This window comes from Artibeus jamaicensis, unplaced genomic scaffold, assembly GCF_021234435.1.
Source record: "Artibeus jamaicensis isolate MK-2021 breed Jamaican fruit bat unplaced genomic scaffold, CSHL_Jam_final scaffold_1964, whole genome shotgun sequence".
Taxonomy (NCBI): domain Eukaryota; kingdom Metazoa; phylum Chordata; class Mammalia; order Chiroptera; family Phyllostomidae; genus Artibeus; species Artibeus jamaicensis.
In genome coordinates this window covers 37,083,929-37,101,342 of record NW_026522030.1, presented here as the reverse complement: position 1 = coordinate 37,101,342, position 17,414 = coordinate 37,083,929, and the positions used below count along the sequence as shown (strand labels likewise).

Sequence of the window (17,414 nt, the reverse complement as noted above, 5' to 3'; positions counted from 1 at the left end):
CTGGGCCTTCATTCTAGAAGCCCCTTCAGTAGATTTAGTGTAGGAGGTCTACTTGAGAAACCATTGTAGCTTGCTTGTAGGGGACTGGATGTCCCACGGTCCTTAACCGTGAGTGGTACCCAAGGGCCATTTAGCAATCTGCAGGAGCTATTGGTTTTTAATGTGTGGAGGCTGGATGTGCTACATCCCCCGCAATGTGTGGGACAATCCCATACAAGGAAGTATTGTTCTGCCCCAGTGCTAACAGAACCTCCTTTTAAAACACTGGACTAGAAGGTAGATGCTGGAGGGTCTTCTGTTTTGCCCTTTGAAAAACGGAAAGCAGGGCTGGTGTCTTCACAAAGTCAGATAAGCACAACCCTTGAGGCTTGGAAAATAGTCAAGACCTAAAAAATGATCGGTCCAGAAATGATAATGGAAAATCAAACTTGGTTACCTGCAATTCAACTCAACTCACATAATGATACTTAAATTATATATAATGCAAAATTGGGAGCATACAAATATAGACCATATGTTTTATAGTGGGACCTCTGGAAAGTAGGAAACTTAGAACCCATGGAAGTGCTAAAACAGCCACGCTGGAGCCTGGCTTTATATCACTAAGAAAGATGTGAGCCTAAGAACACTTGATTTCAGCCTCTACTGTCTTCTTTCTGGCACTGTTTCCCTGGCAAGAATGCCCCCTGCTCCCCTCCAAGTCTTCAGAGTCATTGGCAGTCTGCAGGAAGCAGGAGGAACCAGGTGGCCACGGCCTCCGTGACCACCCATGGGAAGCAGTAGGGCTATCTGATCTGTGGCTGCTGGGGGCTGTCACTCAAGCTTACTCAGGCCGTAGTCCCTTTCATCTGGGTCACTCTCGTGTTTTCTCCATCGGCAACACAGGTGCTGGAATATCATGGTCATGTGGCTGAAGATGATCAGAGGTGGAGGCAGAACTGGCCTTTCATGGAAAGTCATAATGAGCTGATACCTCTGAAACTTCCACACTTGGTTGGATATTGATTTTACCTCAAAAAATGTGTTGCTGAAACAGAGGCCAGAGAGAATCGAGTGAGAAATTCCACTGCTTTCTGAAGCACCTCACCCCTCTAGCACCCTCCCTTCATCCCCGGTGCTCTGAGGAAGGACCCACTTACTTAAAGACAGCGATGAGGAGGTTGACCAGCAGGATGTTCGCTACTAAGAGGTAGCAGGCCATAATGGCTGGCACAATCCAGGCTCCTGTCTTGCATGGAGGCAGCTGAATTATTTTACCATCCTCTCGGGTCTCATTCTGTCCACAGGGAGCTGCAGGAAGCAACACAGGCAAAAAATGAGAAATCATGGCTATTTGATGAAAGAAAAGTCTGATTGAATGAGGTTCTTTTTAGACGGAGGAAAAATACAGCCATCTCAAAACAAACTGAAATAAAGAATTTAAAGAAAAGCCAACATGGAAAAATGAAAGCTTCATGAATGTCCCAAGGGGCTGCTGCTACCCTAGCAGGGCTGGGCTCCTCCTGTTCCCAAGCTGTCGTCCTACTTGAAAGAGGGGCTGGAGCCCTAGCATGATCGTGCTGTCCCTTGGCCCCCAGACTTCGACTGAGGGGCCCTTGGTGTCCTTAGGAAGCCTGGGGAGGGCATTCCTGAGGAGCAGTGGGGTGCAGGGGCGGGGAGGAGCAGTCTCACTGCCCCATCAAGTTCCTTTCAAGTGCGCTGTGGAGGCCAGAAGCCACAGCAGTAGGAGCAGCAGCAGCATGAAGGGGCTATTGATTAGGAATTAATACCAGGAAGCTGTTAATTGCGGCAAGAAACATTAGGGCTCCGAGTTAACATATTTGCTTTCTCAATGAGGAAGGAGCAAGACAGGGCAGCGCCTTGGGAAGTATTTAGAGGGCTTGTCTCTCAGTGCTCCTGACAATGGCATTTCAGGGGGCTGGGGTGTGGGGGGAGTATGCAATGAAGGGTGATGGGCCGGGACCCCCGAGCCTTTCTTCCAGCAACATTTCCACTCCAAAACTGTGCTTTTCAGGGCACAGGGAACAAAACCCAATTGCACTGGGGAAAAAATGGGCAAACGGAAAACGAAAGATCTGGAGGTGGGGGTGAGGAGGAAGGTGATGTGTGGGACTGGGTGAGGGTGAGCAATGTGCTTGCTAATGAGGCCTGCTTTGAGTTTCCAGGTAACATCAAGGGAAAAGGCATCCTTGACAACACTCCTTAGGGCTGCACAGACAGCACGGCTGAGGGAGTGGCACGGTGGCCTGGGATGCCCAGAGACAGGTGAGGTCACCCTCCTGCTCTGGCTGTCACTGTCCTTATTTGGCTTTAGAACAGGGTCCTTTTGCAGCTGTCTACGAGAAAGGGTGTGGGGCATGAAGAAGTCTCAGCAGATGAAGATCTGCTAGGAAAGTTTGCAAAGCTGACCCAGGACCTTCTCAGTCAGAGTACCCGGCGAGCGGAGTCCATTCACTTCTCAAGAGTGAATGTTGCTAAGCTGAGCAACTACTTTTCTGTAGTTGCCACCTGTGACCATACAGGGGATCACCTCGGGAGTTTTTTAAAAAAATGCCAATGCCTAGCTCCACCCCAGACAATTCCATTGGAATCTCTGAGGGTGGCCTTTGCGTCAGGGCATCATGGTTTCATTCAAAGCTTCCTAGGTAATTTTCAGCTGCCACTAAGGTAAGTTCACTGAGCTAAAATCAGGCTGGAAAAGTTATGTGATTTCTGACATGCCCTCAAGCCCAATGTACATCAGTCATCTCAGGCTATGAGAGTTTTCATAATGTCAGGACACCAAGACCCTGCTTTTACGACCAGAGAAAGATGGCCAAAGCACTGCGTTTGGATCTGCCTGCAAGAGGATTGGGTCTTGGAATCAGATGTTTTCAAAGAGCTGGCATCTTTTTTATACATCGTACTTGTGGCACTAACCACCCATGACAGCCGTCCCTTGGAAGGGAAACCTGGTGATGGAGACCCCCACTGGCTCCAGGATGAAGTCCAGACTCTGAGGGTGGCCGGCCCAGTGCCATCTCTTGCGACTCCCCACTTCTCCCTTTGAGCTCAAACTGGACCGGGTTCCTTATAATTCCTAGAAATGTCATGTTGTCTCTTACTGCCTGATTTTTGAGCTTGGCTTGGCTTTTTTTGCTTCCAAAAGCCCCCTTGGGCGCCTTGCTACCACTCCCATGCTTCTTAATGCTGGGTGAATGCTGTTTGAGTTGCGGTGCTCACTTAGCTCTCTAAGGCCCGCTGCAGCTCACTTTCTGCCCCTAGGTCCGGGATAGGTGTTGATAAAGATTGTCTGCAGGCTCTCCTGAGCTCTTTTCTCAGTAGGTCTCAGCTTTTGGACTTCTGTGTTTGTCTCTGCATTGTCCAATTTTAGCAAAAATCCTGCTAAGTCAGTTTAGCCAGAATCCTTGATATCACCGTTGATGTCAAATCAGGTTTCTTATTCTCTACCATCCCACAGATGACATCTGGTCACCCTGGCCAGCCTTCATCAAGAATTCTGTTAGGACAGTTTGGCGAGAATCTCCCTTATCATCCTTGATGTTTCCTCTCTAAGCAATTTTCTATCCATTGACCCCCACTCCGCCCCTGACGGTAAGTTCTCAGTTTTCCTTGTTGTATTTAGAGTTCAGTCCAATCTCTCTCCCGCATTACAAAGCCCCATTGCAGCGGTCCCATCCCCTTGAATAAAGTCTTCCTCACCATCTTTAACAAGTGTCACGGATACTTTTTTTTTAACCAAAAAAGGTTTCTTTAGTCATTCTGTCTTCCTTATAATCCCAGAGGCCCCTCTGCTCCCGTTCTGGGAGGCTTCTCACACCGTGTCACCATCACCAATGCACTCATCTGTGCCCCACCTGAGCTCGTTCTGGTTTCCCGTTACCTGGCTCAGTGCGCACGCACAGCACATCCACACGCATCCACGCATGATCACAGTTTGGTGAACGAATAAGGGAGATTATTGGACACGTTTGGTTCTTGAGCACTGACAGACATTTCCGCCATCTCTGAACTGTTTTTGGCTCCTTCCTTAGGTCCTTTCCAGAAACCCCACCCTCGTCTTGAAAAGATGGCATCTCACTCCCAACCAGACTTCAGGGTCTCTGTTACGCACTTGGCCACGAGCCTCAAAGGATCACTTGCTTTGCTTTTCTCTCCTCAGGGCAGCTGGCCCCACTCAGCCACCCTGTCCTCTTAGCTGACCTCCTGAGGGGCTGTCACTCTGCTACCCTTCCTCTGATCGGTGGGGAAACCGATCAGAGCAGCAGAAAGAACTACTTGGGGTAAGTTACAAAGTGTGAAGTTTAGGCAGATGCGGTCCCCAATCTCCATTTCTCAACGACATTCTGAGATTTCTCTTTACACTCTGCGAGAATGTAAAATAAACCTGTGAGGGGCAGACACATCCATTTTGCTCTTTTGACCCCATATTTAGTGAGGCATGCAGACACTTCCTCCTCTAAGGCCCTCCTTCTGGCCCAGAGAGAAAACCAGCCTTTTGTGGCTCACATGCATTTCTGTAGGCTTTCAGGTAGCATCACTGACATATCTCTCTAGATCTCACCTTGGTTCCTCCACTTCATCCCTCAAAGGCCTCTCATTGTTAAAACAGTGGACTAGCTTAATACCTTTATACAAGATTTACTTTGGTACGGGAGCCCCTTGCTAGTCTTTTGAGAATTAATTTATTTCAGCTTCTCCCATACTGCTTATTCATCCTGCCTTTAAAGAGATGGTATTACTTTAGTGGTTAGAAATATGCATTACAATCAGGCAGACCTGGGTTCAAAACCTGATTCTGCCATTTTCAAATGATGTGATGGTAGCTTACCCCATGAACTTTAGCTTCCTCATCTGTAAAATGGGGGGAGCAATAGTATGTAACATGGGGGGAGGTTGTCAAGATCATTTAATGAGATAATGCATGCAAAGCACTTAGCTCTGTATATAGCACACTAGCACTTGATTAACATTAGCTGGTGCCATTCTTAGTATTGCTGCTTCTGTAATTAATAGACTATAAGTTGCTCAAGGTGAGGGACTATGTCTGACTCCTCTGTTTTGCAATCACTATGCATAGCACTTATTCTATAAACATTTAGTGAGTGGTTATGATAGGCTGGGTACAAGGGACAATAGGGACCAAAGAGACAATTGCGTTGTTCAAGCACCGTGCGGGTTTAGGAGGGGGTGCTGAAAAGGAACAGAACAAGGCATTATTGTGAGATGTGAGCTCTGATTGGCTCTGAGGAGGCACTGCAGAATGGCTGCAGGCTCTGTGGCCGGGGTCATGCCAAACAGTCTGGTAGTTACGACCAGCTTTGGGAACCATCATCTAGATTCTACAGCAACAAGTACAGTACAAATGAATTGGATGATCCTTGCGACAGTGAATATGGTAATAAAAATGACTCACTGAGAAATAGCCTTCATTTGGTAATATCGGCAAAGAGGTAGGGAACATTATATGTGGCAGTTAGTGCAAAACACTGCTCTTTAATGGCTTCTAATGATGTCCTTGCTGTGGGTATTCATCTGCATTAGAAAGTGCTGTCTCAAACTTACAGATGTCTACCATTGACGAGATGAGCTGTGTGATTTAAAGCCCTGACAAGCAGCAGGTTTTATGATGAGGGATGTTACTGGATTGTCATGAGGCACCAGCCAGATCTGGGTGCATGTTCCCAGGAAGACACTCCATGGCACACCACCTAAGATGACAGACACATGGGTGGATGTTTAGGGGCATGTGGGCTGGCGGCTACCACTGTGGCTCCTCCTTTCCTGCTTTGGAACCTGACACTTGAGTGGTTATTCTCCCAGTGCTTTTGCAAGAAGTAAATAAACAGTCACTATCATCTTCATACCTGCAACCTCTCTCTGCCTTGGTGACAATGCAGAGTGCCTCTAGTGGATGTTAGCTGGTTCTGCCTGCCCCGTACACATTTCCCCTTCTCTGGTAAGAGACCCTGGTTTCCCTTTATGGAACCACCCCTGCCCCATTCTCAGAACATGAAATGAACTCCAATTCCACATCTATTAGATTAGTCAGTCTGCTTTAACCCAGTCACAGCAATTGGCTCAGAAATGGACATGTGACCCTAGCCCGAGCAATCAGTGCCAATGCGCATCAGCCTGGGGAGTTTTGCTGGAACTAGTTAGTATAAAACAGGTGTCTTTATATAATGTGACGTAATTCTACCAAGTGGAGAGGGTCTGCCTGGGAATGACTATATCGCATAGAAGAGAAACTAATTCCTGATCTAGCCATGCCTAAACCTAGCCCTCATCAGCAATATGAAACACAAAATTCTTTTTTTCCCCTTAAGTCAATTTATTTGGGATTCTATTACTTGCACTTAAGAGCCCTGGCTAATACCATCACACTAGCCTTCAACTGCTGTCCACAGGCCAGTGATAAAAGACATTGATATTTTGGGCACCTGCTCCTGAGAGGCACTTGGAATCTTGGAGTAGCGTGAAAAGATTGGAAGGGGCAAGCAGGAACGGGAAATCTGACCTTGCTAAGGTCGAGTCACAGCGGCAGGGTTTCAGGAGCCAGCAGCACTGCTGCTCTCTGGCTCCCAAACATCAAGGAACGGAATGGGTCTACACAGATCAATGCTCAGTTGTCTGACTGGGGCTGCGGACTCAGCAACTAACAGCACAGATTTCACCTATCGTCAGATAGCTAGGGTGGATGCAGTTGGAAATTTGGCCAATCACCTGGACATAGCCAAGGTGCTCCTAAAGTGAAGAAAACCTGGTTCTAGGAGCTGATCATCAATAGGTTAGGTCACAAGGACAGAGTGAGGAAGGCATAGCTCTGCAGTCGTGGCCAAATGACATCAGACATTTGGAGATTTAGATTCTCTATGGTTTATCTTTGTGGGTCACACTGACATATCACTTGGCAGGTGCTATTTCTTTTAACTAAGCATTAATAGGTAGTAACAAAACAGGTGATGGAACTCTGAAGACAATGATAGGTTGTGTAGTCATACTTAGTGAGTGATAGTGAGAAAGCCCTCCCTTTTCTCTACATGTTCTGGAGAGTAGCCCTCCAATAGTTGGACCTTTTTTTAAAAAATAAATAAACTTTTACCACGCCCCCACATACAGCGTCACAACCCAGCGACCTGGGAGTCCAAGGCGCCGCTTCTCACATTTAAAGGGCCAGAACAGACCAAAAATGTCGCAGGAAGACCTCAAAGCCCCAGAGATAAATCTAAGCGACGAAGAAATAGCAAAACTCACAGACGCACAGTTTAAAACACTGGTTATCAGGATCCTCACAGATCTGGTTGATTATAGCCACAAATTAGAGAAACATATGAAGGCTAAACTAATGGAAATGAATGGAATTCCACAGGAAACCCATAGCGACGAAAAGGAAACTGGGACTCAAATCAATGGAGTGGACCAGAAGAAAGCAAATAATGGCCAAACAGAAAAGAGTCAAGGAGCAAGAATTCAAAGAAATGAGGAGAGTCTTAGGAACCTCCAGGACATCTTTAAACGCTCCAATATCCGAATTATAGGGGTACCAGAAGGGGGAAAGACACAACCACCAGTGGAAAAATTATTTGAACAAATAATAAAAGAAAATTTCCCCAATCTGGCAAAGGAAATAGACTTCCAAGAAATCCAAGAAGCTCAGAGAGTACCAAAAAAGTTGGACTCAAGAAGAAACACACCAAGGCATATCATAATTACATTAGCCAAAATTAAAATGAAGGAGAGAATCTTAGAAGCAGCAAGAGCTAAGGGGACAATCACCTACAAAGGAGTCCCCATCAGACTGTCAGCAGATTTCTCAAAAGAGACCTTACAGGCAAGAAGGGGCTGGAAAGAGGTTTTCCAAGTCATGAAATCTAAAGACTTACAGGACTTCCGCCAAGATGGAGGCATAGGTGGATGTGCCGTGCCTTCTCACACAACCAAGATTAGAGAAAACTAAATGTTAGCAACGGAAAACACAGCCAGAACACGGAAAATTGAACTTTTCGGAAGTCCGTTAACAACAAATTCTTCAGCCTGACCGGTAAGGGGCGAAACCAGCGGCTGGCGGAGCAGGGTTGCACAGCAGGACTCGGCCAGACACACTCAGGTCCACGGAATCCAGGCGCAGGGTCAGACCTAGTGAGTGACCCAGCGAGCAACCAGGCGAGCGACCGAGGGGGAGACAGCCGGGCTCGGGGCTGCGTGTTGACTGAGGTCGCGCATTTGTGCGAGGGTGGACAGGCGAGGGAGTGGGCGGTTGGACCGGGTCGGCAGGTCCCCACGGCAAGTGGCAGTGGAGGGCGCCGCCATTTCCCTGCTCTGACCCCACCTTCACATACAGCGTTATAACCCAGCGACTCTGAGTGGCCCGGCCCAGGTGAACCACCTAAGGCACTGCTCCTCCGCACCCAGCTGTGAGAAGCGGCAGAGGGGGTCGCCATTTCCCCGCTCTGGCCACGCCCCCACATACAGCGTCACAACCCAGTGACCTGGGAATCCAAGGCGCCGCTTCCCACACTTAAAGGGCCCGAACAGACCAAGAATGGCGCAGGAGGATCTCAGAGCCCCAGAGCCAATAGATCTAAGCGATGAAGAAATAGCAAAACTCACAGACGCACAGTTTAAAACATTGGTGATCAGGATCCTCACAGAACTGGTTGATTATACCGACAAATTAGACAAATATATGAAGGCGAAACTAATTGAAATGAATGGAATTACACAGGACACCAATAGCAATGAAAAGGAAACTGGGACTCAAATCAACGGAGTGGACCAGAAGAAAGCAAATAATGGCCAAACAGAAAAGAGTCAAGAAGCAAGAATTCAAAGAAATGAGGAGAGTCTTAGGAACCTCCAAGACATCTTTAAACGCTCCAACATCCGAATTATAGGGGTACCAGAAGGGGGAAAGGCACAGCCACCAGTGGAAAACTTATTTGAACAAATAATAAAGGAGAATTTCCCCAATCTGGCAAAGGAAATAGACTTCCAGGAAATCCAGGAAGCTCAGAGAGTACCAAAGAAGTTGGACCCAAGAAGGAACACACCAAGGCACATCGTAATTACATTAGCCAAGATGAAAATGAAGGAGAGAATCTTAGAAGCAGCAAGAGATAAGGGGACAGTCACCTACAAAGGAGTCCCCATCAGACTGTCAGCGGATTTCTCAAAAGAGACCTTACAGGCAAGAAGGGGCTAGAAAGAGGTTTTCCAAGTCATGAAATCTAAAGACCTACAACCAAGATTGCTCTATCCAGCAAAACTTTCATTTAGAATGGAAGGACAGATAAGGTGCTTCTCAGATAAGATCAAATTCAAGGAGTTCATCATCACCAAGCCCTTATTATATGAAATGTTAAAGGGACTTATCTAAGAAAAAGAAGTTAAAGAAACATGAACAGTGAAAGGACAACAAGCTCACAGTTATTAACAACCACACCTAAAACGAAAGCAAACTAAAAGAACAGCTAGATCAGGAGTGGAAACATAGAAATGAAGATCTCAAGGAGGGTTAGCAACAGGGGAGTGGGAGGAGGAGATTGGGGGAGAAGGTACAGAAAATAAGTAGCATAGACAGTAGATAGAAAATAGATGGGGGGGGGCAAGAATAGCATGGGAAATATAGAACCTAAAGGACTTGAGACACATGGACATAAACTAAAGGGGGGTAATGGTGGGGATGGGGGGGCAGGGTGGAGGGGAAGGAAGGGGGGAATAGAACAACTGTAACAGCATAATCAATTTAAAAAAAATCACGTGCTCACATTGGTATTTCCAATTTCAACATGACATGTTTTTTTCTGAACTTTTCTGATCTTGCATGTAATCTCATTTTCTTACCCTGTAAATCTTATACGTTGTAACATTAAAATATTTGTGTATCCTACTATACAGTTCCAGAACTACATAGCAATGATATTACCATTAGACACTACTGGGTGAAGCTGAAGATTCCTTTGCAGTTCTTTTTTCATCCTTAGAATATATCCCACCACAAATACTCTGAGTACTATGTTTGCAAATTCTGGGAAATAATTCTCTTCTCTGTTTAACAACATAGTTATGTCACCAATTTGCCTTCAACTTTGGGCTTCCTTTTTTTTTTGGATATGTAAATAAAAATTTAAAAACAAAAACAAAAAAAATAAAAATAAAAAATAAATAAATAAACTTTTATCATAACTAATACAGTGATCAACAGCATCCCTCAGTATAATATAAGCTCCATGGGGTCAGGAGTCTTTGTTTTGTTCAATAAACAAAACAGCAGTTAGAATACTTCCTGGCACATAGTAGGTGCTCAATAAACATTTGTCAAATGGCTACATACTGTCTATTTGACCTACTTTGTCAGGCATCTCTGTAGGGGTTACACCTGCTCAATTTCACTGGGTCAGTGTCTGTTTTCCTATTTAAGATCGCAAGTGTCACCATGACATGCCAGTGTGAAGTGGTTCCTGTGCGATTGCCAAGTTTTATAGTTAAAGGAACAGGCCTTGTCTTTGGCAGAGGTTATAGCAAACCTCCTTCCTGAATGCTGCTGTGTAAATTTCCAGGCACACCAGCCATAAACACCCCCTCTTGTACTTGTGCAGACATTAGTAATCAATGGTGACACACTTTCCTTCCAGGCCAAGTTGTGGCCTTGGAATCCTTTTCAAGACAAAACTACTAAAAGCACAACCAATTGGCTGAAGTTGACACAGAGATGGAAACTTTCTCTCGGTTCCTTCAAAAATGAGAACAAGAGGTTGAGGGTGAAGGATCATTTCTGTGCCTATTTTCAGGACTTCTCATAAGCACATGGCCTGGCCAATACCCAACCTATACCACCTCACAATGGCCATCAACTGGAAAGTTGGGTCAAATTAGACATCCTGCTCCTCTGAGACCCTGACTTTTTTGATGGAGGACCACCCAGTGGGACCTCGCCTTCATTTGTCTTGGGCCTCTGGACCCTCCCACTGCTCATTTAAAAGACAGTTTTTAAAATGGGTACTTCCCCAGGAAATTCTGGTCCTAGATTTATCTGGGATCCTCAGATGTGAAGGACAGTAGAGATTTGGGAATAAACGCCAAGGGAAAGCGTAGCATGTGCCAGCTTCTGTGCTGGGCACTTCGCATTGGCCACTGCGTTTAAGCTTTTCAGTAGCACTCTAAGTAGCTTTGCCTCACAGCTGAGGAAATATACACCGAGGGGTGAAATGTCGTACCCAAGACCACACAGCTAATAGCGGATAATGAGAAAGCCATTTGCTCATTCATTCAAAAAATACTGAGCTCTCACTGTGTGCCAGTAGGAACTGGCCCTGGAGATGCAATTATGAATGATACAGAAATGAATCCCATCCTTTCTCTGCCCCCAAAGCTTGCATGTACTCTGCTCTATCTCATGTGGCCTTTCCAATGCAACACTACACAGTAAGAGTGACCACCTATTGCATGCTTAAATGGAAGGCCCCGGGCTATGATCTTTACTTCTATCATATATAATCCTTATAATTTTTATTTATAAAGATTTATATTTGTAAAATAAGATTGTTATTTATCATCTTATTTTAATCTTTATAATTATTACCCATTTTACAGATGAAGAACTGAGGCTCAGAAAGCTTTAGCACCTCAGTCAGCATCTCAAAGACAATCAGAACAAAGTCAGGAGGTCCACTCACATCTGCCGTGCCCTGAACTCTCTTTCCCCTGTGCCTCTGAAGAAAGAGCCAACATGGGATTGAGAGGAATCTCTCAATTATGAACAAATATACAGACACGTCAATAGGCATATGGTTTTTCTCATTTCCTTCAACAGAGCAATGGCCTGAACAGGTCAGACAGGGTAACAAATGCATGGCACACTAAAATTCAGGGTGTGGAGAAAGAAACTTAATTCCTGTAATAAGTATCAGGGGAAGGCACTCATGTCCCAAGGATTAAGACAATTGCCCTTTTGATGTCATCCTATAATACAAGGGAGAAAGAAATATTTGTTTAATGCACACCTCACATTGTTCCCCCAAGGCATGAGAAATTAAAAATAAAATAGCAATGTTTGATAGAATAAGCAAGCATCCTTAAAGAAAATGATGAAGAAGGGTATTTCTTAAAGATTGTCCCTTTTCCAAATCACACGCAATGGAATAAAGAGCTTAGTTCACTGTATGACAACATTTATCCTTTTTTTTTTTAAAGAAAGGATTTTCAACTAAAAATCCATCTTGAGAAGATAAGGAGCCAAAGAGGATTTTTCTACCTCCTTTCGAAAATCCATCCAGTTTGCCAAGGATGCCAAGGAGGATTGAGAATGCCATTAGCACAGCCCCCATGGCTTACTCCCAGGGTGAATTAGATTTAGATAGCTGTGCCTTTTTGGCCTTTTTCCTGACATGGTTTTCTTGGTGAGACAACTGGAGATGCCTCCTTTTGTATGGCTACATCTCTCTAGAAGATTCTTGATCTAATAGTCTTCGATAGTGGTAGATCCAGGCAGAAGTTTTCTGTTTATTTTAATGGGCCAGCACCAATGTCCTCTAGGAATGAAGGACAGGAAGAGCTGAGGTAATTGGAAAGGTAAGCTCCAACTTTATAGAGTCAAAAACACCACCCTTTTACTTCTTGTAATTCATTTATTTTCCCTACTGCTAATCCAACTGCTGGTTAAGACGAAAATCAGTAGTGACGTGGCACAAAGGCAAACATCAGAAAGGAGTAAGAGGTGGCCTCAGTTCCTTCACTTGTGAATGTAAGGACTTGGACTATTGATATTCCTCGCAATGGGATGCACATGCAATTCGGAAGTCCGAGAAGATGTCAGGACACAGGAACAGGGCATTAAATAACATTGAACTGAACAGTGAGAAAGTGGTGACCTTTTCAAGCCTCTTTCCATCTTCCTGACGCCACCAGAGAGAATGTGTCAGTTTCAGGGTAACATTTAGCTTCCTTCACATTTGCTACATTCCCTTTGTAGTCAAGACTGGGCAGGCCGAACGCTCAAGCATCTGGACAGAATTTCGTAACAAGGTGGTATTTTCATTCTGTTTATTTTGTGGCTATCTTCTATAAACATCAACTCATACTGATTTTTCTACTTATGACTATCATATAAGGTAAAAAAAATAAATTAACTTAGATTTTTAAAATGAGCCAAGTTCATGGAAAATATTAGAGAGCAGAACAGATGTGACAAAACAATGAGTGGTTTACGTGACTAATGATTGGGAAATGCGAGACTAGTTGATTTCTAAGCCTCATCTAGTCCTGATAGTCTATTACTCTATGATCCTATGAAGAGAAGCAAAGGACCACAACAACCGCAGAATGGATTATCTATCCCTGGAGCTCACTGGAGGTCACGTATAGAAGAAGCCTTATTCTTGCCATTCCTGGCAGAAGAGCAATCAAATAACTGGCCCCTACTGTGTGATATGGAACCCGGCCACTACATGGTGAAAGAGGATGATGGCAGAGACAGTAGCTCTTCGGGGCTCCTGGTTTACTTGCCATTTGCACACACGTTCAGCTTTCAGCTATTTAGAAAACACGATTAAATGGAATAATCCTCCTTTTATAATCTGGTGAATTAGAAAGCAGAATGTCACAAGCCCAGGTATGTTGTGTGTGAGTTGTGGGGGAAAAGGGGAGAAAATGCAATCCCCCCTGTTATCTTGGTCCTATGTTATGGCTAGTATATATCTAGGTTTGCCTAGAGACAAAATTGTCATTCATTTGCTGTCTTTTGAGAGGTCATCAATATTTCAGACTTGGTAGTTCATTATTTGGTATTAGAAGTTAGTTAGTATCAGAAAGGTTCTGTGCAAATTTGATAGGGAAGGATGTGTATCTCTATTCGCCTGTTGTACATGTCAGTGAGTTCGTTGCCATGATGTAGCAGATTGGTTGCATTAATAGCTCCAATGTCTTTTCTCTCCTTGTATCTAAGATCCTTTGCCATGTGATTTGATAGTTCTCTCTAAATAGGTAAGGTCAATTTCCTTGCTCCCTGATTCTGAGTTTGGCCATGTGAGTTTTTTGACCAACAGGATATTAGCAAATGGCAACCCACACAGAACTGTGAAAAAACTCTTGAGTGTTTCTGTTTGCATTCTTCTACTGCAGCCATCACCATGAGGACATGCTCAAGCCAGCCTGCTGGAGTATAAAATACATGAGCCTCTGCTCCCAGTGCTTTTGTTGTCTGAGCCGAGGCTGTTCTGGATCAGCTGACAACCTGCTGGTTCCCTGGCATGTGATGGAGTGTGACTGAGCCCAGCCAAGTACAAAGGAACCATCCAGCCAACCACAGGCTCCCGAGCTCAGTAAATCTTGGCAGCTTTAAACCACTGCCATCTGGGGTATTTTGTCCTACAGTATTGTATCAATAGGTTATGTCAATAAATACTTATATTTATTGGCTCCACTTCCCTTGTCCTGTTCACAGCTAGGCAGCCCTAGGTCTTTCAGGTTGACAAAGCCCTCTCCTAATTTCTTCACCATCCCCCCTCAGTTTGGGCCAGGTCCCATTATTATCTGAGGAGGAGCCAGTTCATGACTGACCAAAGACTAATCAGACACTGTCTTTAGAAGCTGAACTGAGGTGTGGAACTTTAAGTGAGGGCAGGTACTTAACTGAAAGATCATATAGAGTCAGACCATGCTAGGTTATGCAAAAGTAAAGCAAGTTGTTTGCGGGGCAGAGAGGGAGGTAAGGAAGAAAGCAGAGAGGATGCGATAGATGATTGATTGATTGAGATTGGAGAGAAGTAGAGAGAAAAACAGGGAACGGTCAGGTCTTCATATTCTGGCTTTTCCTGTCCAGTAGGCTCACGTCATGCTTTGTTTCCTGTCTCTGAATGTCTTAGAGGTTTCCTCTTAAATGCTTACAGTTAACCTTTATTTAATCTAGTTTAAGTGGGTTTTGTTTTCTTATGATGAACATTTTCCTCTAATTAACACTTTAGAGAGAATCAGCTCTCAACTGGTAGTTTCATCAGAAGAGGCAAACATCCAGAGTGCCGGGAAGAGTGTGGCAACTAGGGAGGGCCAGTGAGAAGGGGGCCCAGGGAAGGATTGAAAGGGTGGAAATAAAAAGCATTAAATTTCTATTTTACTGAGGGCTCACCCAATTCACTTTGATATTTGCCTAAACAAAATTGAACTAGATAAGCTATTTATTTCTTCAAACCAGAACAACAGAGAAAAAGTCAAATAAATGATTTACTCTCTTAGGTGTTTATGCTGCTGTCTACCTCCATTGTAATTCTTCACTGTGATGTTTTCATCACAACTCATCATGTTGCAACAATACACCTTCCAGAGCTACCAGGATAGAAATAGGTGTCCCTTCCATCACAGGTGTAGGAAGCTGAATTCCATTCTCATTGCCTTAACAGTGGAAGGTTTCTCCTTGGGATCTACACCACCTCGGCTGCCACCACACACATTAAGAAACATGCTTGTTGTTTCTGTTTAGAGTGAGATTGAATGATTTTTCAGAAACCCATATATCTGTCCCTTTGGGTATTTGAAGAGGGGAGAGCCAGGGCCACCTTCTGGAAGGAGAAAAACCTAGCAACCACCAGTTGGGCTCTCTGTGCTGAGAGTGGTCAGTCCAGTGAGTCAGACCCTGCATATCTCTGTGTGATGTCCAGCTCCACAGAAATGATCCATGACTACTATCCGGTCATATACTCGTGGTCACGTGATGTCGAAAGAAAGAATCATTGTGGTCTCTAATAATCAGGAACACACATATAAGCAAACACACATTCCTACGGATATAATTTACAAATTCCCTGGTAAACTATAGAAAACTTAACAAATCCATTTGTACTTAAATCCTTGCTTGATCTGCTGGCACACTTTTCTCTCTATCCTTCTCATTCCCTTACTCTGCCCTCTTAATCCCAGACTCTATTCTCTTAGTTTTTTCTTTTTTTAAGACCATGCTGCCCACTCATCTCTGTTTACCATTAAAACTTGAGCCTCCACACTCAACTGATGCTCCTGAAAGAGTAAAAAATTCCAATTGTGGTCAGTTCAAGTTCAGCTTCAACCTAAATGTCTACAAGGGGGCTCAGGCTCCAGTGCCCATCACTTGCTGTCATGTTGTGAGTATGAGCCCAGCTATATGCCCAATATGAACATTCACACTACAACATAGTCAATGTAAATGGAAAATGTATGTTTATCACCACAAATATAATAAAAAATTTAAAGCCCAGTTATTATAATCAAATAGTTGGGTGACAGTATACCTTTGCAGAGTAGATTAATAACTTTTTTCTTTCCCAGAGCAACACCGACATATATCAATTAAAATAATATAAACACTTTCATCTTGACAGATTTATCTGTTAAAAATAATAAGCTCAGATGCCAGTGAAGTGGATCTGGTTCATTGTTTTGGGATCCATAACTGATCCATCTTCCTAAGCCATTCTTTGAAGTCACTAGACATAATGCACTAACCTTGGATGGTCAGATCTGACATTTTGCCATCTGCTTAGTATCGAGTCAGATAATGTATCTGAGAGGAGCTTCCTCATCTTTAAGCTTGATATAATAATAATAATAGCAATAGAAATAATAATAATAATAATAATAATAATAATAATAATAGTGATGATGATAATGGTACATATGCAGCTTCCCTCATCATTCATTCAACGAGTATTTATGGAGCCCCTACCATGTGCCAGACACTGTTCTAAGTGCTTGGGATACACCAGTGAATGAAACGTCAAAGATTCCTCACCTTCTACAGTCTGAATTGGGAAGGGGGTGGTGGTGGTGAGGGGCAGTGATGGTAGTGGGTGGACAGAAAATCATCAGTAGCATAATAAATAAGTAAACTAAGTGGTATGTTAGAAGGTGGTAAGTGCTATAGAAGAAAAGGAAAGGCAGGGCAGGGCAAGAAGGACCAGGAGTGTGTGGGTGGCTGGGAGTCACATTGAGAAGGTGAGATGGGAACAGACTCCAGCCTTGAATGAGGGAGTTGGCCAAGTAGCTCTCCAGGGAAAAAGGGCTCCCAGCAGCAGGCACTGCTAGGGCAAAGGCCCTGGGGCAGAAACACATCTGCTGTGTTCTGTGAGCCATTAGGAAGTTCCTGCATCTGAAGTAATAGAGGAGAGTCGTTGGACAAGAGGAAAGCACGCTAAGGGGTAGATGGAGGGAAGGCATCATGTGGGGCCTTCGGAAGGACCTCCCAGGATTCAATCAGGTAGTAACAATGCATTATTATGTATTGTGATTCTTTATCGGCTTTATTAAAGAAACTGAGTAATTCCCCTTTATCCATTCTAGTTCCTGCCTAATGGTTTCTCATTCTACTTCATTACTTCTGTGTTTCTGAATAGATCCCTAATGCCCTTAAATGAAATAGGGACTGGCCCGCTGGACCCATGTTGGAG

The 17,414-nt window shown here is 44.3% G+C and overlaps 1 protein-coding gene across 1 annotated transcript in view; it reads right to left on the bottom strand.

The window, feature by feature from the left end:
• The window catches only part of TRPM3 (transient receptor potential cation channel subfamily M member 3), a 263,509-nt gene that overhangs the window by 17,105 nt on the left and 228,990 nt on the right, over positions 1-17,414 (bottom strand). Inside the window, exons 21-22 of the mRNA XM_037155024.2 lie at positions 1,140-1,290; positions 828-1,027 (exon numbers count right to left, since the gene is read on the bottom strand). Of these exons, the coding sequence (XP_037010919.2) occupies positions 828-1,027; positions 1,140-1,290 (351 nt within the window). The remainder of the gene's footprint in view (positions 1-827; positions 1,028-1,139; positions 1,291-17,414) is intronic.